The following is a 22,495-nucleotide window of genomic DNA, read 5'->3' as shown; positions in this document are numbered from 1 at the left end:
GCGCACTTCGGGCGTCGTCGCGTTCCAATTCCTGTTCATCACGTCGCCCTGCATAGCAGCAACACGCATACTAACCGCCATACAGACTTTACTCAACCCATTGAAATCTTCCAGTTCCAAAACCTTCTGTAAGTGCTCGCAGCTTCCATCGTCGCCAAATCGCGCATTCTCGCGCTGCTCTGCGGTGTTTTGCGACCGCGTCACTTGCGCGCGTCGCAGGATGCTGCTGCACCCATGTAACTCATGTACTCCCACCACCCGCCAACGTCGGCACTGGTGGTTCCACTCTTACTTGCCTCGTTTTTGCGCCATTTAATTGTCGCGTATTATGACTGTCCTACGCATTCATTAAATCTGTCAACAAACACCCGCTGACAGCCTGTGTAGACACCAAAAGCTACCATCATGCCTAAGGAGAAGGTAACCCGCGGCAAGGGCAAGAAGGCCGATGCTGGCAAGAAGAAGAAGGGTATGACCACGTGCTTTCACGATTGTGCGCCGTTCTAACAAACAGCAGATCCCAATGCGCCCAAGCGCGGTCTCTCCGCCTACATGTTCTTCGCCAACGAGCAGCGCGACAAGGTTCGCGAGGAGAACCCCGGCATCAAGTTCGGTGAGTGAGAGTGTATCAACGCGTACCGAGCAGCCTCTAACGACTAATAGGCGAGGTCGGCAAGCAGCTCGGTGAGAAGTGGAAGGCTCTGTCCGAGAAGCAGCGCACTCCTTACGAGGCCAAGGCTGCCGCTGACAAGAAGCGGTACGAAGAGGAGAAGGCCGCTTACCAGGTATGTTGCAAGTGTTTTAACGATGCCACACCCAATCTAATGACAAATGCAGGCCCAGGACGAGGAGGAGGAAGAGGAGTCCGAGTAGAGGCTACTCGACCCCTTTCATCCTAGTCTAATGCGCACTTCCGTGCTTCCTCTTTCTGCACTCTTGGTTGGTGGTATGGTGTCACGGCGGCGGCGGCTCAGGATCGGGTATCCATCTGGTTTATCTTAATGGTTCTATGCGGAAGCGGGCTAGCAATTTGGTTCTCTTCGACGGACTGCCGCAGTACAGCTTCACCAAGGCAGACATGGCTTCGGCACCCTTATGATGTATGGCGTTCTCACAATCGAGGGCGAAGAAGGCATCACGAAGCTCATGATCTTTGTACAATATAGTTAACTGCGGTTTCATCACATTGATTACAGTCTGTTGCTTCTTGCGTGATTGTTGAAGTGATAAGCTGGGCAGCACGTTTCGTCGAGCTCCTTGGGAGGAGGTGGTGCAATCGACCTACAAGAGACACAACAACACGACTGATACAGAAGCCTTGGGTTAGAAACGGCGTTCTGTGCCTCGGGTCTTACGATGGTTGTCTCCAAAGACGCGTCCTGACGCGTCCACGTAGCGCGCTGCCCATACCTCGGTACTGGGATTCCAGACCTTCTCAGACTCTACAGAACTGCAGCAATCCTGTTCGACGCCTCCGTCAAGTAAGCAAGCTGTGTTATGACTCGCTGTGTAAGCTCAAGTGCGAGCACGAAAAGACACATCAACATTCGTTCAGGCCCTGTCCGTGAATTTGAAGATGCCCATGTATTATTAGTATGACTCCAGAGTCAAGACAACCTGGCTGGCTACTTCCAGTATCAAACACACGTCATGTCTTGGTGCATTTTCTGTGTGCCTGGAAGAAAGCGTAAGCTTCACTGCGTTCAGAAGGCTTTCTGGAAGTTTCTTCCCACTTCTCATCGTGATGCTGATAGCGGTTTCCGGAGACAGGGTCCGCAGTGGAGACCAAAGACCCGGTATTCGTATCGTCTCCACCTCATGATCATCTCTTAGGGCTGTGCAAGTGCAGATCGCCGTTGGTGGGGTGTCCTTGGCATATTTTGATTAGAATATCTACAACATAATTTCTTGGACTTAATAATCAAACGTAATAGCATTCGTAGTGCAGTGGTTAGCATATCTGCTTCCCATTCTATGAAAAGCAGGGGGTCGCGGGTTCGAACCCCGCCGGATGCACATTTGCTTTTTTGCTTCTCTTATCCTTTTTTTGCATTCTTTTTCTTCTTTTATGCTTTTCGGGAGGGATGGTCCGCGTTGGGAAGGATCGCGTCGGTGCAGCGTCACGTTTTTGACAAACGGCAGTCGCGCTTCTCAATCACGCGTCGGAAGGTGCTCGGCTTGCTTCCTCTCTTAATGGTAGAATGGTATCGGGTAAGATGACTTTGGGATTGGGCAGCCTTCATCCATCAGAGCACATTACACTGCATCGTGCCAGGCTCAGACTCAGACTTTGAAAGTAATGAATCTAATTCAGCTGCTCATACAGCCGGAACGCCGTGCTATGCTACAACGGCTGCACAAGAACATCCACTCAGGCCGAGTTGCAAGTCTGCGCGTGCTCGGGACCTCTCTGAGTCCTGGTTGATATGTCCGCGATAAGCCCATTTTCTCCTCATCACCTTTTGCCAATATCATTCCCTTTGTAAGACCACCATCAGCCCCATTATCCCCAGCATAACCTGCTTCAGCCACGGGTGCTCGCTCAGCAGGATGGTAACGTAGCCGACAAAGGGGATGAAGCCGACGACACTGCCAATCACATCCTCCTTACGGTTCAGGAAGGACTGGCCCTGCGCGTACAGTTCGGTATCGTCTGCGAGGTTGTTGTCGCCCTTGGTGAGCAGGCGGAGGGGTGTTTTGCTGCAGTCCCGTTAGCTGACGTTCTTCCATGCTACGTCCTGAGTGTCCCATGCTGCGCGATTTGAGCGTACGCCAGGTCACCCTGCCTCACCTGCGCTCTGTCCTCCTCGAGCTACGTGCAGAGGGAATTCACTTACTTTCCGCCATATCTCCTCACAACTCTGTGCACAATCGGGATATCCTTGCCCTTGACATTGTATACCACAACCTCGCCAACCTGTGTATCCATACCCCGGTTCCACAAGAACAGCAGGTCTCCTCTCTGGAACGCGGGCTCCATGGATCCGGACAGCACAACGACGATAGGGGAAGGTGAATCGCTGGCGACAGAGAGACCCTTCCACATCATAAAAGCGGTAGACAGTACGAGCGCGAAGTTCAGCACTTGTGCGGCGAGTTGCCGGGGCTGCATGCCAGCGACGCCGAGCATGGTTGCGGTTTGGAGTTCGTGAACGGGGTTCGAAGGGCGGTGAGCGTGAGGGCGATAAGGCAGCAGGCTGGCGCGCAGAGTGAGGCGCTGCGACTTCTCTGTTGTATGCGACGAGCGTCTGCGATGCTATGTTGAAGCTCGGGGTCTTGGTGAGCTTGATGCCACATGTTTGGTTAGTCGGCTTTGGCTGATTGGCCAGCTTAGTCAACCCCCGAGCTGCTCCGCTCCATCAACATAACCAGGCACTACACTTCAATGACAAGATCGGATATCTTAGATATTACAGCTGAAGACTATTGTGAGTCCAAGATGATGGGCTATCTTGTTTACTCGCTACAACCGTCGGACTGGCGACAATACTACTCTTACGAGCCACCTTTACCTTGACCAAGTCTTCAAATGCTACTAAATTCATACTCCAAACCCTTCTCACTTAGATGAAGCCTTCTCTTTAGCCCCTCTGCTCCTTTTCTTCACGTCATCTCACCTGTCATTTCTCCTGCTATCGACGCGGCTTCTTCACATCATTATCGACGCCCTCTTCTTTCATTCGAGTAGAAGTAAGGTTACTCTCTGCCCACAACATGACTGCCAATTGCACACCAGGCACCGTGATCCTATTCCGAGAGCAATACCGCACCCCTCTATGGCCTGCCGTATACATCACGGATGCAGCGACACCAGCATCATTCCTGAAAACCCGGCCACACGGGTTCTGGAGTGTTGTGCTCAAACTAGCACCGATCCTCAACACCAGTCATCTGTACGTCGAACATGAGTAACAATGTCAAGCTACTAACAGTGTTAGCCGATGGGCCCAAACGTCGCAAATGATCCCTTTCGACCCATCGGCCGCAGATGATAGCACTAAGCGGTCGACGCCTGGTCTTGAAGATGCCTACGACGTTGCCCGTGAAGCACAAGAGTCCGGATTCGACTTGCAGTATTGGAAGGTCATTCTAGCCTCTAGTCAGGACCAGCAGATAATCACTATTGATAGTGACGATGAAGACTGGAATCACGACCCGCAAATGCAGATTGCTATAAAAATGGGTCTGATTAAGGATACTTCGCTGAAGGCCAAAGTAGCTGGGTCCGAGCACTTGAACGCCAGACCCGGACCCTCAATCCCACGTGCCGAGATCTTCGCTCCATATCCATCTAGCAGCGAGCTACCACTGCCATCACGCAGACCAGTCCTACAGGCTCCAACACCCACACCATCTCCGACGAACAGATCGAGTTTCCTCTACCACTATCCACAACCATTACAGCGAGCAAGTTCGCCGTTCATCGACTCGGATGCTGAAACACCATCGCCTTTGCAAAAAAGGAAGCGCGGTGATCATCTCGAGGATCTGTATGACAAATCGCCATCCCATCGCAGAAGAAAGACCAACATCGCCGCGGGACCCAAGACACCAGAACTTATATCGCAGCCAGCTGTCGCATCAAAAAACTCAGCCAGGTCAAGTCTTACTGCGAACCAAGTCTTCCGTCGCAACGGACTAAACGCCTCGACTTTAGTTTCTGCTCCACCCGACGCAGATGTTATAGAAGAAGATCTGTAAGTGTTCACATGTGTGATGGTTTCACAATGCTCACATGCCTTAGCGATGAAAGTAGTCAATTCGTACAGGTATTTGTTGGTCCCGAGGTCGACCCAACAAGTGACAGTAATATCGATCCTGAGCGCCGGAAGTATAAACTACAACTTTTGAAGCACCATCTCTGGGATCGTCACTACTTTCGAGACAAAATTTCCGCGCGTAACTACTTCGAACCAATCGGAGACAACACGTGGGAGCTGGTACACCCTCGCCTCACCGATATTCAACCAGAGGACTTCAGGTGGGCTGCAGAGTTCTTGTCGGACGGCGACTTTGGAATCAGAGAACCTGAGAATGAGGAGCAGGTCGCAGAAGCCTTCGCACAGTGCATGTCCGCCTGGAACACCGCTGAGCTTCTATCGATGGATGACCTATTGGAGCACATCAGTGTAAAGATCAGCGCCGCACGGCCGTGGTGGGACCTCTGGAACGTAATGGCGTTCGCGTGTTCTATCTACCAGAGCGATTTGGCGCTGCAAGCTCACGACGAGTTGAAGGCGTTGTTTTCAGAGTACATTGCAGACCTCTTCCACATCTATCTGGACGACGACTATCTGAGCAGCACATTCCTGACCCGTCTGAAGCAGCTCCCGGAGCTCGAGAGGGACATCTTGACGAAAAGAGTTGCGCGGTTGGAGCAGGTACAGCCGGACGGTGTTGAGACACAGGAAGAAGAGCATCGATGAAAGAGAAACATACGGCTGAAGCACACCTAGCTTGGCCCATCGATCACTTATATGGCAGCCGCACTCTACGAGTGTTCAGAGAACAGGTAATATGCACAGGTCAACCGTAGAAACCGTGGTGGAGAAAGTGGACGTCGTTGGACAACGCCAGTGCATGAGTTACAGAGCGATTACTACAAGGTCTGCTTTCCTTTTGAGATGTCGGCACTTTGAGTGCGGCGGTAACAGCTCAAATTTGAAACATCAGTTTATGGTACGTTCATATTTGTCTCCTTGTAGCTTGTCCTCCCATCTACCACAAACCTTTAATCTCCGATAACCGCTGTGTCGGCTCGATTACCGTGTTACTATCCGTTGTGGTCGTTCTCGACGTACTACCGCTATCACGGAACGTCGGAAAGCTTGCAGCGTTGTGCTCTGCGCTTGCATCCCAGCCCAGTGTCTCTTCCTTGTCGTAATCCATCGGCGCCCATGCAGCATCTTCTTCCTCTTGCATGCTTGCATCGTTATGAGGTACAAACAAGCTTTCATCGTCGTCCGGTTCTGCCTGCGGTTGAGCAGCCTGCGACTGTGAGGGTGTCGATGATGGCTGGCGCGAGCCAGGATTTCGCAGCCGGCCGTTTTGATCACGGCGTGACACTGGCTGCACTGGTGGCGGCATCTCCGAGCGCGCGCTGCGCGTATCTGTTCGCTCCGAGGCCATTGATGGGGCATGCGAGGCTTGTCTGCTTTGTTGGTGTGCTGGTGTTGGCGTAGGCGGAGCTCCTGTGTAGTCGCCGGATGTCATGAGGGTAAACTCTGCCACAAGACCGTCATGACCATAGCTGAACTGCAGCGGTCGTGTCGGTTGTGAGTAGTAAGCCTTAAGACTGGTCTTGAGGGTATCTGCGTGCAGGACGATAGCTTTGAAATCCTTGACACTGATGACGATATGCAAGCCTGCTTGAACACTGAAGTCCTCGAAGTCGGAAGTATTCACGGCAACTGCAGTAACAAGAGGGTGTTTCAAGATCTCTTTGCCGTCGGAGATTTTCTCGGTGTAGCTTTTGAAGACGCAGCGTCCATCCTCTCCAGTGAAAATATCCAGCAGTTCGGTCTTCGTGCCGAAATACTCGATGTACTCTCTGACAGCACCAGAGTGCATGCTCCATCTATTCTGTGCCACACTGCGGTCAAATAGCGCGTGCATGACATCCACAGCTTCGTATGTCAATTCGTAGGTCTTCGTAACGCCTTGGTTACAGACCATCTTGACGATAAACCTACAATAGGACTCGTTATCTTGCAAGCTGACCTCGCAACGTTCAACTGCTCCATCTCGGCCTAGTGGATCGTACAGTCGTGCTTTGAAGACAGAGAGTAGAGCCTTTGTGTACATGCTGCACGTGAATCGTCCATCTGCGCCACCAGCATCCGGAACGCACTCGTAGTGGCTGAAGAACAGCTTGCCATCAAGAGTCACGGCGCAGTACGCAGATTTCGACGAGTTGAGAGCGGTGAACGTGAACTGAGCGACGAAGCATAAGAAAATGGCTAGAGTGAATGGAATTCAAGGCGACCCACTCTTTCTCGACGCGCCTCGATGGCGACAGTTTCGCTGAACTTGCCGAGGCACACAAGAGAATCATGTATTTTCGAAGCCGCCTCGGGTGTCAGTGTGAAGTTGAGGACGACCATGTTGTATGTTCATGACGGTGGTGTCTCGTTGAGCATCACGACTGGCATTCAGCAGAAACGCGTGGACCGAAAACGCGCTAGTGTGGTGACATCACGGGAAGCGCGACCCTGCAGCATTGCCGACTGCGACAGCATCAACATCAACATCGTCTTTTGGAAATCTGCGCCAAGATGGCCCCCGCACTGCCTGACGATATCTTGCACGTGCTTTGCGAGGAGTTGGCAAATCTTCGACATTTCGATACACTCTTCAATTGCGCTTGCGCTAGTCGTGTACTTGCAGTACCTGCACTGACTAACTTGTACCGGTGGGTGACGCGTAATATCTTGATATCTCGCATACTAATCTCTACTGGAGGTCACACCACGAAGCACCGATTCGAGGTGGCGGAGATGATGCTTTAGGCCAGCCACTTGCCCAAAAGCTCTTGGTCACCCAGCGATGGTCTATATTGTGGAGATCCATCATCGCTTCGAGTCTGAATACTACACTCTTCCCTTACTGTCGCTACATCAAGACCCTCGACTTTCGCGACCTTGGCAATCTCTTTGGCGATGATCAATTTCGCAACAAAATCTCGAAGTGAGTGTGGCACATTACAATCTACTGTATATGTTAATTTTGATCAGGCAGTTCTTTTCCGGTCCTCTGAAGCAATTCGAGAGAACTAGGAAATGGCAGAGTGCTTCTGGCAAGAAGATGACCGGTTTGATGGACGCCGATACTATCGAGGCAATCGGAGAAGGTAGGTCACTGAGACTTCATGTCAATCTGATCGATGCTCACTCATCCAGCCGTCACACAACATACACCCATGCTCGAAACAATTAGTGGCGAATGTAAGTGCCCGTGGTCTCTCGCTGTCTCGTGCGCTGACCGCCCGTAGTGAAATCAGAAGCGCTCGTCCGCTGGACCTCTCGATTGCCGCGTTTACAGTGCCTGGAGCTCTTCGACGGTAAACCTCTTGAAAACCCACTGGTCCATGCATCACTTCATGAGCATTGTTCGAACTTCAATTCACTTATGATCTACACATGGTCTCTGCCAGATCTGGACGACCGCGACCACAAATTCGCCGAATTCCTAAGCTCAATGCGGGCTAATTCACTGAAGTCACTTCAAACAATGCACGACATAGGAGCTGATGCACAAACATTTTTGGCATTGAGCCACCACGGTGGCTCATTGGAAGATCTTGGGATGTACACCTCAAATGAATCTTTGTCACACTTGTCTATGCTTCAAGGTTGTACAGCTCTCAGACAGCTGCGTATTGAGGACACTCATGGCGTAGTGGATCTTCAGGCAACTCAGAATGATGTGTACTTGGAAACAATAGCCTGGCTGAGCAAATGCAAGGACCTGCGTAGCATTCGGTTTTCGAACTTTGCCTCCGGGGCATCTATCATCACTCCTGTGCTCTTCGAGCACGACATGCGACTCGAGCATCTAGAAATCGATTCATACATTCTCAAGGACCACAAGACGTTCCATCAAGCGCTCGTCCAGCAGCAGGCAAACTTGGTGGAACTCACATTGAATGGAGAGTCAGAGGGCATGTTCCGCGACGATCTCGATATACTGGTCGATTCATTGAAACAGCTGAAGGCGCTGCAGCAACTTTCGTTGACACTATTGGAGGTGCTGCGCGACGAGCACATCATTGCTATTTTCCAGGACCTGAAGCAGCTCGAGACAATCTACGTCACCGGCTTGGAGCTGAACGATGTCATACTGCCGACCATAGGAGCATTGCCAAACTTGCGAGATGTCACCCTTTCAGGTATCTCCAAATTTTCAGTCGATGGCCTTTTCGATTTCATCTCAATGCTTGGTTCCGGGAACCAAGGTATTCGCGTCACAATCGACCAGGCAGACCCCGACACTGCGCTTACCGACGAAAATCAAACAGTGCTAAGTGACTATCTTACACAGCAGGTAGGAGGTACATTTGACTACACATTGTACAGAGGTCCGTCATTTTCCACTTCCTATTGATCGACTGGTCGACTGATTCTTAATACAGATCCATACATTTCAGAGTTCGAGGGCGACTCAGACTGATTTGCATCGCGATCATCCTCGCCGCACAACACTGGTTTTGGCACATTGACCTGTTTACATGCTGCAGCGGCCTTATATTCCATGCAAGAACGACGTTAGTAATGTCTATGGACAGTCCCCGTCGATATGAACGAAGAGCGAGGCTGTGGTGATACCCGGGTTCAGCATGAAGCGACAATGTGAGATTTGCTTCAATCAAATAGGTTGCACAGTCCGCGAAAAATGAAGTGAGCTGGTTTTGTTCGTAGAACTGAAGTGGTACGCTTCCATGACGTGGGCCTCGCCTAAGTAGGCTCGGATAGCGGGGCTCGGAACAGGTACCGTTCTGTCAGAGAACCTCTGCGGTTCAGACCTTTTCAAGGCTGTCAATCACATTTAGTTTTCAATGGCTGCTTCAAAGCGGATCTTGGTGATCGCTGGCTCGGACAGTTCAGGTGGCGCGTACGCCTGCCTCATGCTCCAATCATAATTGTCAATTGCGACTGACAATATCTTTGCAGTGGTCTTGAAGCTGATCAGAAAGTCATCGCTGCCCATGGTTGCTATGCAATGACTGCCACGACCGCACTCACAGCGCAAAACACACAGGGTGTTCAAGACATCCATCACATACCGCCTGCATTCCTCAAAAAGCAGCTTGATGCTGTCTGCGATGATGTTGGAGTCGACGTTGTCAAGACAGGTACTTACTGCAGAGGATCTGAGCTGTCCCTAGTTGACTCTTTGTTCAGGCATGCTTGCATCAGCAGAGACCATCGAAATTGTCGCAGATGCATTGCGCAGGTACAATGTAACAACAAGTGTTGTTGATCCTGTGCGCAGACCCCCTCACCACTGAGCGCAAAAGACATGTGCGCTAATACATGTAGCAGGTCATGGTATCGACTTCTGGCTCACATTTACTTCCAGAGTCCGCCATCTCGACCCTGATCGACAAGTTGTTGCCTTTAACGACCGTTTTGACACCAAATCTGCCTGAGGCCGAACTACTGCTTAAGACTGCAGGAGTAGATACGGAGTCCCCAAAAAACATGGACGATGTCGTAAATATGGCTAAACGTATCCAGCAGTTGGGTCCCGAGTACGTGTTGCTCAAGGGCGGGCACCTGCCGTTTACACAGGGTCGTATAGTGAGCAAAGGCGAGGAGGACAGAGAGATCGTGCTGAACGTGTTGGTTAGCAAAGACGATGTGATAACGATGGAGAGCGAGTATCTGCACAGCAAGAACACGCATGGAACTGGGTGCTCACTAGCCTGTAAGCCCTCCGAAGATCTTGTTCGTGACATGAAACGCTGACACCCAGAAGCCGCGATCGCGTGCAACCTCACGTCCGGAATGAGCATGGCTAAAGCTGTCGCGAAGGCTAACCGCTATATCGAAGCTGGTATCAAGACGAGTGTAGAGCTGGGTAAGGGCAGAGGTCCAATCAACCATTTTCATTCGACATACACCCTACCATTTTCCCAGTAAGCAAATCCGTATTGTGCAAGACACACATCAGCGCATCTACTAAGCATCTGAATAGGGGTGGCTTCATACAATATCTGCTCGATCGTGACGACATTCAAAGGCCATGGGAGAAATACACTGAGCATGAATTTGTGCAGAAGATGGGCGATGGATCGCTTCCTCTCGAGAACTACAAGCACTATTTGATTCAGGATTACCTGTTCTTGGTGAGCTCCAGCCATTGACACACGTCGAAAGGGTGTTGACAGGTCTCAAGGTCCAATTTGCACGAGCTACAGCGCTCGGTGCTTACAAGTCCAGCTCTCTTGTTGACATCGGTCGCTCTGTGCAGCAGGTCGTTACTTTGCAAGAAGAGATCAAGCTGCACATAGACTTTTGTAAAGAACAGGGTTTATCTGTTAAAGACATCGAAAGTCAAGAGGAAGATCAAGCAACGACGGCCTACACCCGGTATGTTCTAGACATCGGACAATCTCAAGACTGGCTTGCACTGCAGGTTGCTCTGCTGCCTTGTCTGATTGGGTATGGCATCATCGCGAAACGGCTCTTTGATGATGCCAGTACCTTGAGAGAAGGCAAGTACTGGACGTGGATCCAGCAATACGTCGACACACCATATGTAGAGGCGATGGCAAGAGGCTCTGCGTTGATCGAGGAGCATGCGAGCAAGCAGTCGGTTGCGCGAATCGATGAGTTGGCCAAAATCTTTATTCATGCAACGAACGTAAGTGCTGCAGCCCACCACCTGCCGCTCTCGAGCTAATTTACCACAGATGGAAAGAGGATTCTGGGACATGGGCATGAGAGCTGGGAGGGTGGCCTAATGAATTAACAGAACGTCGCATCGGCCATTCCATAGCGCATGTATGAGGTCTGCGCTGTAGCGGAGCGAGCCAGATAACACGTTCAGACTAGTCGAGGCGCTGCTACCAAATCTTGCGTGGGTCTTTGTTGCTGATTGTGTTTGCCCCTTCCACTCGGCTTGGCGGATCCTACCCCATCTGAGCGCTAGCGCGACGCTTGGCGGTGAGGCAACTTTTGCTTGCAGATAATTTTTGTCGGGCCTCACCACTACAACAACTCACTTCTCCCCTGGGTTTTTACGTTGCAGATTTTGCGATCTCTTATTGTCGCATTCTTGCACCCAACACACCACATCTGTTTCAGACAACACAACGCTCACTCTTACTGAAACTCTCATCCCTTTCACCGGTCCCTACTGAACTCTCGACAAACATGTCTTACGGAGGCGGATACGGCGGCGGCGGCGGCGGTCGCGGCGGTGACCGTGGCTACTCCAACGGGTACGAACACAGCAACACTGGATACAGTGGCAGCGCCTATACCAATCACGACACGCCTAGCCACCATGCATCGTATGGGTAGGACGATTCATCCCCTAGCACGGGAAGGGCATCAGTGTGCTGGGATTTTGGGCTGCCCTTGTTCATATGCTATCTCCTTCTTCCAAAGCTCCGCGCGCAGGACAGGTCCGTGGCCATGCCTGCTTTACTTGCACTTGCAGGTCAAGCAGGCAGCCACGTACTTGCTGCAACAGCGTAGAGTCCCCGTTACTGTCTCACCCTCCATCTTGTGATCATTGCTAACTCATTATTAGTGGCGGCTACGGCGGCGGCGGTGGTGGCGGTGGCTACGGCGGCGGCGGCTACGGAGGAGGAGGCGGTGGCTACGGCGGTGGTGGCTACGGCGGCGGCGGCGGCGGCGGCGATCGTATGGGCCAGCTTGGCTCTGGTCTCAAGCAGCAGCAGTGGGGTACGTACGCTCAAGATTCGCATGAAGATTTCGACTGACAGATAGCAGACCTCGAGACCATGCCTAAGTTCGAGAAGTCCTTCTACAAGGAGGACCCCGCTGTTGCCGCGCGATCTGACGAGGAAGTCGAAGCTTTCCGCAAGGAACACCAGATTGCCATCAAGGGCACCAACGTCCCCAAACCCGTTACAGAGTTCGACGAGGCTGGTTTCCCCGGCTACGTGATCAACGAGGTCAAGGCACAGGGCTTCGCCAAGCCTACACCCATCCAGTGCCAGGGATGGCCTATGGCGCTCTCTGGGCGCGATGTCGTCGGTGTTGCCGAGACTGGTTCCGGAAAGACTCTCACATACTGCTTGCCTGCTATCGTTCACATCAACGCCCAACCTCTCCTCGCACCCGGCGATGGACCCATCGTTCTGATCCTCGCGCCCACTCGTGAGTTGGCTGTACAGATTCAGACAGAAATCAGCAAGTTCGGAAAGTCCTCTCGCATTCGCAACACTTGCGTTTACGGAGGTGTTCCCAAGGGTCCTCAGATCCGTGACCTCGCACGCGGTGTCGAGGTCTGCATTGCTACACCCGGTCGTCTTATCGACATGCTCGAGGCTGGCAAGACCAACCTGCGCCGTGTCACCTACTTGGTTCTCGACGAGGCTGATCGTATGCTTGACATGGGTTTTGAGCCCCAGATCCGCAAGATCATCGGCCAGATTCGTCCCGATCGTCAGACTTGCATGTGGTCCGCAACATGGCCCAAGGAAGTCCGCCAGTTGGCCGCCGACTACCAGAACGACTGGATTCAGGTCAACATCGGTTCTATGGACCTTTCTGCCAACCACCGCATTCAGCAGATTGTCGAGGTTGTTTCGGAGTTCGAGAAGCGTGACCGCATGGCCAAGCACCTCGAGACTATCATGGACGACAAGAGCAACAAGATCTTGATCTTCACAGGTACCAAGCGTGTTGCCGACGAGATCACACGATTCCTGCGTCAAGACGGATGGCCTGCGTTGTGTAAGTTTTTACCAAGTCCTTATTCGTTATACTCGCTAATATCATCAATAGCTATCCACGGTGACAAGCAGCAAAACGAGCGCGATTGGGTCCTGAACGAGTTCAAGACCGGAAAGAGCCCCATCATGGTTGCCACCGACGTGGCTTCCCGTGGTATCGGTATGATTGCAAACCCCCCAACACCTCCACCCCCTCCTCTCCCCGAACTATTATTACGCGTGAACTGCCGATGTGCTTTGCTTAGGTTGTCTCGTGCGCTTGCTGCATTCGCTCCCATGACATCGTCCATGGCTTGAAAAGTATCTCGAATCTGAACACCAGGGATCCTGGGGCACATTAGCGAAGCCTTCGCTTTGCGCTGCTCTTTGTTTCATGTGCCATTGAGGCACTACTGAGACAAGCTGAGATGAATCGACTCCCACCGAGTCACAGTCTCTTCCAAGGATTTCTGGACCAGGAGATTTTCTACAGCCTGTTCCACTGGACTATGATGCCGTGATCATCGTCGTAGCGCACTTGAGACACTTGAGACACTTGCATGCAACGTACTGCTGCAGCTTCACGCGATCAAGATATGATCGTTCTTTTGCTCGTCAAACTTACCCAGATGCTAACCTTTGCTCTTCAAGATGTTCGCAATATCACTCACGTATTCAACTATGACTACCCCAACAACTCGGAGGACTACGTCCACCGTATCGGTCGTACAGGTCGTGCTGGCCAGACTGGTACTGCCATTACCCTGTTCACCACTGAGAGTACGTATCTTCTTTTGCATCTTGCAGGTCATTCAGCTAACGTTTTCCACAGACTCCAAGCAGGCCCGTGATCTCGTCCAGATTCTTACGGAGTCTAAGCAGCAGATCGATCCTCGTCTGCACGAGATGTGCCGTTATGGCGGTGGCGGCGGCGGTGGTGGCCGCTGGGGAGGTGGCCGTGGCCGCGGTGGTGGTCGCGGCGGCGGCGGTCGCGGTAGCTGGACTGGTGGTAACAACGATCCCGTTCGCAACAGCCGCTGGTAAACGCAATGACCTGCTCGATAACACGATACCCGGCAACGGTTTTCCTCGGGGGTTTGGCGTTTGATGTAGACCACTTCCTTACCACGTTACGTTTCTTGCACCGACCACAGAGGGCAGATGTTACGCTTTATCGGAACACACTGATACCCAGAAGGATGCAAGACTGATGATCATGCATGAACCTCAAGTCGGTAAGAAACTGCGTGTAGACTGGCTTTCCTGCTTTTTCCCAGCACTATTTATTTCTGGTCGCTCTTCCGCAAGCGTGCGCGAGAGCCCTCTTGTACTTTGCATCACGGTGCATGCGGCGTCCGTTTCAAAAGTTCTATGTAATATGCATATAGAAGAATTGTCGATATTCACGATTTTGCTCCCTGATGTTCACATGTGTGTATCGGGTGTTCGCAATAGTTCATCTCAACTGTGGTGTTATCCGTCTCATCTCATGTCAAATGACCAGTATTGACGTCGTCCGTCGTCGAAATCCCCGGCGTGTGGGATTGGCCTGGCACAACGTCGACATGAAGCCGTTTTTCGCCGCTCCTTCCTTGCGCCTCATGTCTAGACCCCATATCCTTCACCACGGTATACCCCGGCCCATGCGGCTTGAATAGAGTTCGGGGGCGGATCGCGATATAGATTGCTCGCATTACTCAGTGGCGATCTCGGTCGGGTTCGAAAAAGATGGATCCGCGACCTCGGCCACTTGAGTCAAGTGGAGGAAGGCGACATCTGCGGCGAAGATTCGTATTTGTGGAGCAGCAAAGATCTGATGGATTGCAATGGTGTCTCGCCCGAGTCGGCCACTCGTAGGGCTGAGATGCAATCACCCTGGGTGATGCGTGGTGTTCAAGAACGGGTCAGGTGAGGAGAAATTACGTCATGAACTGCAAATGTAAACCTACATGTGATTGAGGGAATTTGGTTACAGTTGGCTATTGGAGAGAATGTGTTGTTTTGGGTGGTTTGCTTGTGAAAATCTTGCTGTACCAGGTAGATGGGTGAAAGTGTCTGAGTAAGTATGATTCACCACATGTTCAGATCTCTGCTCAGTCAGCGTGGAGAGATCCAGAAGCCTGTTTGGTGATTTGGTTGTACCTGCTCATGCTCAACCAACAATTGTCTGTTTCAGATTGCAATGACCTCCTTCTTCACTGCGATCAGTGACGTGACTCGTACTGATGATAGGCTATACGCAGGCAGTGTACGATTGACGTCTATCAAAGTTGCTAGAGATAGAAAGACAGTAGAATACTTCTCTTCGAGATTGTCAATCATGCTTCTGACTGATCAACTCGTGTCTGAATCAGCTGCAGGTGGGTAGTGCAACCACACCTTCTCCTCGGCATGTTCCCATGGGAAGATCGCTTTCAATCAAATTCCTCCAAGTTCGATCCACACTCGCGTTGTTTAGGCAGTGGTATCTCTAATGGAAATCATTATGGTTCAGGAGTATAGGGCATACATTCCTGTGATCGATGCGGAGCAGGGGCCAGAGGGGTACTGGCGATAGTCCACTGAGACTGAAACACGTTGCACATGCCTTGAGCAGGTAGAGTGATGCTACTCTTACAAAGTGACCGACGGTTCGCCATGTTAACTCTGTTCTACTACCATGGCTATTCAGCTTGGGCGATCAGATGCCTCAGTGCGCGATTTTATTTAATCCCGAGCATACGCTGGTTATTCAGACCGAGAAACAACAGTCTCAACTTCCTGAAGTATGGCTGGAGTAAACATGGTCGTGTATGAGATGTGGCTGGTTTGGAGATAGTGATTTTCCACTGTCGAGGGAGGGTGATGAATGCAGTGAGCCACGGTGCAGCGGAAACGACGAACCAGGTTAACAAACCCGGAGATTCACAGTGAATTGTGTGATGGTAGGAGTCATGATAATCTGCAGCGATCGGCTGGGTGAGTTGTAGGAGTGATGGAGCGACAGTCGTGGGAAGGAGTGGACTCCGCGACACCAGCCACTCCCAACACAGAACTCACTGTTGACGCAAGGCAGTAGGGATTCAGCACAGGTAGTTGCAAGAGATGGTGTGAGAACGAATTGCAATGGTCGGTGCGCAGCTCCAGCGTGTATTTGGATATGAGCTTTCACTGGACAACCTGAGCCGATGCTCATTTTGAGTTTATTATCCTGCACCTTATTTCCCGACTGCATAGCATGAAGTCTTTGCTGAACCCTCGATGGTGTGTTGAAGAGTTCATGTGATTCGTCCAACCCTGTTCAGACTTTCATATCGTGGAATAACATTGCATTCATCACAACGCCTCTCAGCTGCATACATTCAGGGGACGGTTTATCAATAGCCGTCGAGTAAAAAGCAGCTGAAACGCAATTGATGCACAGCCAAGGACACTATTGTTACACTTCTGCAATTGAGCCGAGCTGGATGTACAATGTTATATCTTGTCGTACCACGACGGTCCGCTCCGGGGCAGCCTGCATGGGCAACAACTTGAATACGAAAAAAGCAAAGCCACGTGAGAGCACAACTTATGAATATGCTGTGTTCATTATTTGATCTTACTTGATTGGTTTGTGGTAATTCGCAGGCTCAAGTGACCTTTTGCCCGTACGCCCACACAAAGACAACACCAGTCTGCTGCTGAATGGTCGCAGACAACGGGACAGGCGAAGATCACAGACAGCCTCTTTCATGGTACACTGATCATCATAATCGAACCACGTCCTGTTTCAAAGGGCTCATATTGTTGAGGTTGGTGAGATCGCCCAGTGAGCTGTAAAAGTATCCAACAAAACGGAATCACGCCGAAACACTCTTTCTTACACGACCAACCAAGGTATTGCCAATCGTGCAATATAGATCATACGAACGCCGTACGAAGTAGCAGAGCATGATGTCGAAGTCTGCTGTTGCTGAGGTTCAGTGAAGTTGCGATAGAGTGGAAGCTAGCAATGGCGGCGTAAACGGCAGGTATGATCGACCACCAGCCGGTCCTGTGTAGCCTCACTGTCGTACACGAAAGCGTTGACGCTTGTCAAGCGCGCGGGACCTTATCGAGCCTGCTCGACACTTGTCGGAGTGGCTCGACGAAGGGTCAGCTCATTTTCAACACCAGAATGTGGGCGATCTGCCAGTCCTGGAATCTGACAATCGCCGCGCACTCAACGTCACGAATTTGGAAACCTGCAGACGTGCATCCACACACACAGCCACAAGAATAGACAAGTGCGCAGTACCTTCCTCCGCATCTCCTGTTTGGATGCTTCAGAGTTCCGATCTCCATGACAGATCTTCGTTCGCTCTAGGCTCGTAGAAGGTTCAAGCCACAGAACACACACGTGTTAGGCCACCGACAGATGGGGAAGTCCGCGCGGATACCGCACATGTGCCATTCGCAGTTGAAGTTTGGGTCGAGGGCACACGATAATGACATTGAACTTCTCCGTCCGACCCCCCGATGGTGCCGTGTTAGCCGTAGCACTACGTGATGATTATCAAGATGACGGAGTTGCTTCCTCGTTGTTGAATGGTGTTTTGTGGGGAAACGCCTCCGTATGACTCCAAGGATCGTATTGGCAGGCACTACGGTGCTGCAGCAAACAGATTGCGCATGAGAGATTCGCATGACCAGAGTATTGCCGGTCCTGCGCACGTTTGCAAAAACCCTTGAACAAAGACTGCCCTGTTGATCCACTACCAAGAGGTGCCGGCAAAAACATACCCGGATCTAAAGTTGGGGCCTGAGTAGGAGCCATGTACCATGTTTTGCTTGTGTGGGTTTCAAATCAACTTGCCTTATGAAGACTGGGGCTGCTGTTATAAGCGGTGACATCTTAACATTCTGCACTGGGTGTGATAACCACGTTCAATGCCCTTTCTGGGCTTCCAGCGTACCACCGCACAGTGGGCCACGCGTGTTGAAACAATCAATAGCGTGAACAGCCTCGCATTCGTGTTTTTAAAACGGTTAGCGTCTGCGATGATTGACAGGCGTCCGGCTGCTACTACTCACCGGACCTCCCGACACGCTCACGCTTGAAGGGGGAACCTAAGCGGTTCACGCCACGTTCACAATGCAGTGCACATTGCAAGCAGCCAACGTGGTCCCTGTGACCAGGCTCCGTTTCATCCCCCGAGCATGTCGGCTAGAGAAAACAAGCTTTATTGATTCACGACGGAGGACGCGCATGATTTCCAGAGCTGAGGAACTGGGAAAGTCCGTGTGCTGCCTCAACTTGAGCCGATTCAGGGTGTAAAGGATCGTATTAGACTGTGAAGTGGCATTGCGGTGCAGTGCATGGCCGGAATGACATGCCCGAACATGACAAGTAATCGGCGATGTTGTTCCTGTCCTCGCTGTCATTGAAGACTGACTCGGATGCGAGCGCGCCCGCGTCTTCCCGATCTCAATGCCAGTCATGTCGAGGAAGTGAAGATGTCCGACACAAAACGCGCTCAGATCCGCTATTCCGGTTATGTCATGGGCAGGTGCGGAGGGAAAGATCAGGCGAGTGTCATGTCGACCGAGGCAAGTCATCACTGGCTTACGGGCCAGGAAGCGCAATCGGCGAACCAGAGGAGAGAAAATACGTTCACGCGATTTCTAATCAAGTAAAGCTGCCTGGAGTGATCACCGGCGGCCACAATCGGGGGCCACGGTCGGGCACTCTTCGGTCGCTTTGCGCGCCGCATGCTGTGCTGGAGGTGGGGTATGCTCGGTTCTTGGCACGGTTGGCAGAATCATGATGATCCGAGAGGTTGGACATACCAGTTGAATACTGATTACAACTCCGCGGGGTTGATCTTGAGCGAACTTGGAGAAAGTGTACCGGAGCGAAACTTTTCGGACATCTCTTACATGTGGAGATTGGACCCTTGAAATCAGTGCAACCTCATGCAGGGCGACATCATTACAGATGTCGTGTGCCGTGCAGCAGGTGCAGGAGTCAGCGCCTGCGAAATTGAGTTTGCGTGCACACGAAGAGCGGAAAGCAAGGAGGTGTGCATAGCCAGAGTGGGATGCAACAGCTGCAGGAAGTTGTTCTTCCGACGCAAGATGGGTGAAGATCAAACGGTCACCGAAGAGGAAGGTGCATTGGGTCGAGAGCAAGCCACACGGCGTGACCCAAGGTTCGACGTGCGTCGTGTCCAACATCATCCCATGATGATTGCACGGCTACGCTCCGAGATTGCATGCGTTGCTTTTTGCTCCGCAGCACTCCTCAGCTGAGCGTTCGTGTTGGAGAGCTGGCATGTCCCCTACCAATAGGACTGCCTGTACGATCCCCAATAATTCCGCTCGCGATTCTAGTGGGCTTCGAAAATTTGTGCATGAGGACTGCATGCTGTCGACAGGGTTGTCACATCGGGTTGCGGGACTGCGAGGTCAACATCTTGTCATCGTGGCCGAGAACGGGACAATCTCTCGAGCAGCTGAATGTCATCAGCCCTTGGAAACGGAAGGTCATCCGCATGTTTGTGCGGAGCTGCCGCATTTTCAAACGCAGCAAGTACGTAACCCAAACTCGCCCATCAGTGATCCTGCGCGCACAATTGCAGTTCTGCAATCGGACGTGCTGTGCTGTCACGACGAATTGATGAAAGTCCCAAACTGTAGAGCTCGGCCGCGAAATCGGCCAACAGGAAGTGCGTATGAGGCGTCATGCTGCGGGAAGTCCAAATCCGGCTGGCCGGAATGGGCAAGGATCAGAATCAATGGACGGTCAGCCATTCGCCCGCCACGTGAGCCTTTTCGGCGGTATCGTGTTGAGAAAAGGCCGCCGAGGTTTTGTCCAGCCACAAAGCCCACTTCGGGACTCGCATTGAGATTGGGGCAGGGGTTCCTTGTTGGCGCCATTGCTCGCCCAGATCCATCGGCGCCAGCAGCGTTCCTGATCAAGCTCGACATTAGCCGCACGAACCGAGCTAGGAAGTATGGGTTGACGAAGCAGTTTCGCTGTCAAGTGCATCTCCAGGGTGGGAGTACTCCGAGGCGAGTGCGTGCTTGTGTAGATGTGACCTCCTGCACAACTTTAGCATCAACTTTGCGCCCAGTCATCACTGCAACGCGGACATCCGCCGCCAGCACCAACCTGGGCAGCCTGAATCTCGTGATCTTATTGTGCCTTGGTCATCTTTTCCGGATGCAGGACGGATGGGGCAGTGTCCAGCAGGGACCACGCGTAGGAACTCGTGACACAACAATGGTTTACGAGGAGGCTGGATCTTACCCATCCCTATCCCCATTGAACATCACGGACAGTGAAAAGTTGCTCATGTCGTGATCGAGGTTACTCCCGCTCCCGCTCGACGGCGCAGTGTGCGTATGCTAGCGGCATCATCTCGTATTCATCCTGGGGTCTGATCAGTCTTGGTAGTCCGATGGCCAGTGAGAGAAGCGACGACTTTGTTTTGCAGCTGCGCGTCCTGTTTGGCCAATTGCTTTGCAGTCGATCTTCATTGCACTGCGTCTTGCGAGCCTGACGGGACGTCTGAGTGATGACCAGAGCGATGCATAACGGGCCTGCGGGAGACCAGGAGGTACTTTGCAGCGAGAGGGTGTCGTGCAACCATCCATGGACAGTAACGTTATTGATGCTGTGCTCTGCAGCAGAGCGATATGCAGCGAGCGGGATGCGAATGTCAGCCCAGGCCCGCCTTATCGCAGTGGTAAATGTCAACGCTCCCCACGTTGCTCGCCAAAGGCAAAAGCAATGAAGACGGCTGTGACAGCTCGGCTATCACCCCTGCAAGACATGGTGGCTGGTTGAGTAAAACCACAGCCGTAAAGTGTTGCACCCCAGAGATTGCATCCACAAAATTACTTGGAGACACGGAAAGCGAGGGAAATAAAGAAATGAATCAACCACGCCTTGCGGTGGAACTCAAAAACAAACCCCATCCTTGCGATCCTGGCGGTGCACGCGGCAGAGCTGCAGGCATTGTACGCGCAATGTCGTCGACGACTCATCATGATGTACATTGTATGGCCGGCAACTCCGTCAATGCCCGACAGAAGAGAAAAACGAGCCGTCTGCATATCCAACATGTCAACATTTGGCATGTCCATCCGCAATTGCTGCGAGCTGTCACGATGGCAGGCGAGCACAAGCTCGCGAATGTTGCCGCCCAAGTCATTCGCTCCACATGCTGCTTTTCGCACACCGCAACAGCGTCGGTTCGCGATTGCAGCGCATTGGGCATGATTGCCGCTTTCGAGTGTCTGTGTGCCGTGTCCAATATTATCGTGCAGTCATTGCGGTGGCCGCCCCTTCCGACTGTCACAGGCGTAGGCGACCGCCCATGACACGAATCGTGCTGTCAGTCTTCAAGAGGGTCGAAGACGAGCGTGATGGAGCGGTGTTGGAGGTTGTTGGTGGTGTTATACATCTGGTCTCACCTAGCAGCTTTTAGTACTAGCTGTCAACTCAGGCGCCAGATCTGTGACTACCCGGTACGCTAAGTGCAGACTAACCATCAGCCTCATCGCATCGCTGCACTCTTCTTTCGACGTCGTTTGAACGCAAAGCATGGAGTCGCACACCCACAGCGCACCCCCGTCAGCACGCCGACGCGCTCAGCCGTGTCTCGCGGCACGGTGCCCTTCGCCAGCACGGCCGTTTTTTTCACCTTAGTCAGCATGATCGGCACTTGCCATACATTTAACCCGTCGGACTGTTTCTCGCGAGATTAGCTCCTCGCCACCTTCGCGCCTTCCCAACTTCGACCTTAGTTTACATCTCGCGAATCTCAGCGCGCTCACCACCATCACCCAGCAAGTCCCAGCGCGCCCGGTGCCTTGCTCTAACGCCCGTCACCAGCGAGTAGCCCGCTGCCCCAGGCACACCAGATCTCACTCGCGCCCGCTGTGCTACGCGTGCAACCCGCCGCCAGTGCTGAGCCCGTCGCCTTTCTGGCGCGTCTGAAGTTCTCCCCACAACAAACTCACGCGCTGTGCCTGTCCTGCGCCAACGCGCGAGTCACCTCAGCGCATAACAGACGCACGAGATCACCCACCGCCTTTCACGCTCCACACTCTGCCACCGCTTTCAGGAGCGCTCAGCAC

At 52.3% G+C, this 22,495-nt stretch overlaps 9 protein-coding genes and 1 non-coding gene across 10 annotated transcripts; 8 read left to right on the top strand and 2 right to left on the bottom strand.

Moving 5' to 3' along the window:
- Window positions 1–105: 105 nt before the first annotated feature.
- C7974DRAFT_401569 (putative Non-histone chromosomal protein 6) lies at window positions 106–1,348 on the top strand. The gene is made up of 4 exons (XM_046142618.1): window positions 106–469; window positions 518–613; window positions 664–785; window positions 838–1,348. The coding sequence occupies exons 1-4, from the start codon at window positions 406–408 to the stop codon at window positions 871–873; spliced, it is 318 nt and encodes a 105-aa protein (XP_045993110.1). The 5' UTR covers window positions 106–405; the 3' UTR covers window positions 874–1,348.
- Window positions 1,349–1,933: 585 nt separating this feature from the next.
- Window positions 1,934–2,016, top strand: C7974DRAFT_t105. Its single transcript has one exon. It is a non-coding gene; the product is annotated as a tRNA-Gly (tRNA).
- On the bottom strand, window positions 2,015–3,272 carry C7974DRAFT_401568 (signal peptidase complex catalytic subunit sec11). The gene is made up of 2 exons (XM_046142617.1): window positions 2,838–3,272; window positions 2,015–2,700 (listed from the first exon to the last, which is right to left on the bottom strand). Exons 1-2 carry the CDS (start codon window positions 3,128–3,130, stop codon window positions 2,472–2,474), a joined length of 522 nt encoding a protein of 173 aa, XP_045993109.1. The 5' UTR covers window positions 3,131–3,272; the 3' UTR covers window positions 2,015–2,471.
- Window positions 3,273–3,616: 344 nt separating this feature from the next.
- Window positions 3,617–5,572, top strand: C7974DRAFT_42200 (uncharacterized protein). The gene is made up of 3 exons (XM_046144315.1): window positions 3,617–3,893; window positions 3,939–4,697; window positions 4,745–5,572. The coding sequence occupies exons 1-3, from the start codon at window positions 3,715–3,717 to the stop codon at window positions 5,424–5,426; spliced, it is 1,620 nt and encodes a 539-aa protein (XP_045993108.1). The 5' UTR covers window positions 3,617–3,714; the 3' UTR covers window positions 5,427–5,572.
- Window positions 5,573–5,718: 146 nt separating this feature from the next.
- C7974DRAFT_416451 (Rad9-domain-containing protein) lies at window positions 5,719–7,103 on the bottom strand (the record flags this gene model as incomplete). Its single annotated transcript, XM_046143983.1, has 2 exons — window positions 5,719–6,933; window positions 6,990–7,103. The coding sequence occupies 2 exons, from the start codon at window positions 7,101–7,103 to the stop codon at window positions 5,719–5,721; spliced, it is 1,329 nt and encodes a 442-aa protein (XP_045993107.1).
- Window positions 7,104–7,274: 171 nt separating this feature from the next.
- Window positions 7,275–9,168, top strand: C7974DRAFT_436377 (uncharacterized protein; the record flags this gene model as incomplete). Its single annotated transcript, XM_046145126.1, has 6 exons — window positions 7,275–7,411; window positions 7,462–7,686; window positions 7,734–7,849; window positions 7,899–7,943; window positions 7,991–9,076; window positions 9,131–9,168. The coding sequence occupies 6 exons, from the start codon at window positions 7,275–7,277 to the stop codon at window positions 9,166–9,168; spliced, it is 1,647 nt and encodes a 548-aa protein (XP_045993106.1).
- A 160-nt stretch (window positions 9,169–9,328) lies between these two features.
- C7974DRAFT_42481 (Phosphomethylpyrimidine kinase-domain-containing protein) lies at window positions 9,329–11,702 on the top strand. The gene is made up of 8 exons (XM_046144447.1): window positions 9,329–9,609; window positions 9,669–9,850; window positions 9,900–9,982; window positions 10,041–10,425; window positions 10,477–10,636; window positions 10,696–10,846; window positions 10,897–11,364; window positions 11,414–11,702. Exons 1-8 carry the CDS (start codon window positions 9,554–9,556, stop codon window positions 11,462–11,464), a joined length of 1,536 nt encoding a protein of 511 aa, XP_045993105.1. The 5' UTR covers window positions 9,329–9,553; the 3' UTR covers window positions 11,465–11,702.
- Window positions 11,703–12,282: 580 nt separating this feature from the next.
- Window positions 12,283–14,833, top strand: C7974DRAFT_401560 (P-loop containing nucleoside triphosphate hydrolase protein). Its single transcript, XM_046142616.1, has 5 exons — window positions 12,283–12,413; window positions 12,462–13,430; window positions 13,482–13,589; window positions 14,060–14,188; window positions 14,241–14,833. The coding sequence occupies exons 1-5, from the start codon at window positions 12,374–12,376 to the stop codon at window positions 14,450–14,452; spliced, it is 1,458 nt and encodes a 485-aa protein (XP_045993104.1). The 5' UTR covers window positions 12,283–12,373; the 3' UTR covers window positions 14,453–14,833.
- A 4,491-nt stretch (window positions 14,834–19,324) lies between these two features.
- C7974DRAFT_379234 (uncharacterized protein) lies at window positions 19,325–20,714 on the top strand (the record flags this gene model as incomplete). Its single annotated transcript, XM_046140452.1, has 4 exons — window positions 19,325–19,567; window positions 19,647–19,940; window positions 20,035–20,172; window positions 20,268–20,714. 4 exons carry the CDS (start codon window positions 19,325–19,327, stop codon window positions 20,712–20,714), a joined length of 1,122 nt encoding a protein of 373 aa, XP_045993103.1.
- A 195-nt stretch (window positions 20,715–20,909) lies between these two features.
- Window positions 20,910–21,824, top strand: C7974DRAFT_41962 (uncharacterized protein). The gene has a single exon (XM_046144214.1). It carries the CDS (start codon window positions 21,104–21,106, stop codon window positions 21,734–21,736), a length of 633 nt encoding a protein of 210 aa, XP_045993102.1. The 5' UTR covers window positions 20,910–21,103; the 3' UTR covers window positions 21,737–21,824.
- Window positions 21,825–22,495: the final 671 nt, after the last annotated feature.

Source organism: Boeremia exigua, assembly GCF_020726555.1.
Source record: "Boeremia exigua strain MPI-SDFR-AT-0100 chromosome Unknown C7974scaffold_11, whole genome shotgun sequence".
Classification (NCBI taxonomy): Eukaryota; Fungi; Ascomycota; class Dothideomycetes; order Pleosporales; family Didymellaceae; genus Boeremia; species Boeremia exigua.
This window is presented reverse-complemented; position numbering and strand designations above follow the sequence as displayed.

Coding starts and splice junctions, on each gene's coding strand:
- C7974DRAFT_401569 (XM_046142618.1), top strand. CDS start 406: ATGCCTAAGGAGAAGGTAACCCGCGGCAAGGGCAAGAAGGCCGATGCT. Junction 470..517: donor TGCTGGCAAGAAGAAGAAGG/GTATGACCACGT, acceptor AACAAACAGCAG/ATCCCAATGCGCCCAAGCGC. Junction 786..837: donor AGGAGAAGGCCGCTTACCAG/GTATGTTGCAAG, acceptor TGACAAATGCAG/GCCCAGGACGAGGAGGAGGA.
- C7974DRAFT_401568 (XM_046142617.1), bottom strand. CDS start 3,130: ATGCTCGGCGTCGCTGGCATGCAGCCCCGGCAACTCGCCGCACAAGTG. Junction 2,701..2,837: donor GTGAGGAGATATGGCGGAAA/GTAAGTGAATTC, acceptor ACGGGACTGCAG/CAAAACACCCCTCCGCCTGC.
- C7974DRAFT_42200 (XM_046144315.1), top strand. CDS start 3,715: ATGACTGCCAATTGCACACCAGGCACCGTGATCCTATTCCGAGAGCAA. Junction 3,894..3,938: donor ATCCTCAACACCAGTCATCT/GTACGTCGAACA, acceptor TAACAGTGTTAG/CCGATGGGCCCAAACGTCGC. Junction 4,698..4,744: donor GATGTTATAGAAGAAGATCT/GTAAGTGTTCAC, acceptor CACATGCCTTAG/CGATGAAAGTAGTCAATTCG.
- C7974DRAFT_42481 (XM_046144447.1), top strand. CDS start 9,554: ATGGCTGCTTCAAAGCGGATCTTGGTGATCGCTGGCTCGGACAGTTCA. Junction 10,637..10,695: donor TACACCCTACCATTTTCCCA/GTAAGCAAATCC, acceptor GCATCTGAATAG/GGGTGGCTTCATACAATATC. Junction 11,365..11,413: donor TCTTTATTCATGCAACGAAC/GTAAGTGCTGCA, acceptor AATTTACCACAG/ATGGAAAGAGGATTCTGGGA.
- C7974DRAFT_401560 (XM_046142616.1), top strand. CDS start 12,374: ATGGGCCAGCTTGGCTCTGGTCTCAAGCAGCAGCAGTGGG. Junction 12,414..12,461: donor TCTCAAGCAGCAGCAGTGGG/GTACGTACGCTC, acceptor GACAGATAGCAG/ACCTCGAGACCATGCCTAAG. Junction 14,189..14,240: donor TACCCTGTTCACCACTGAGA/GTACGTATCTTC, acceptor CGTTTTCCACAG/ACTCCAAGCAGGCCCGTGAT.
- C7974DRAFT_41962 (XM_046144214.1), top strand. CDS start 21,104: ATGTCAACGCTCCCCACGTTGCTCGCCAAAGGCAAAAGCAATGAAGAC.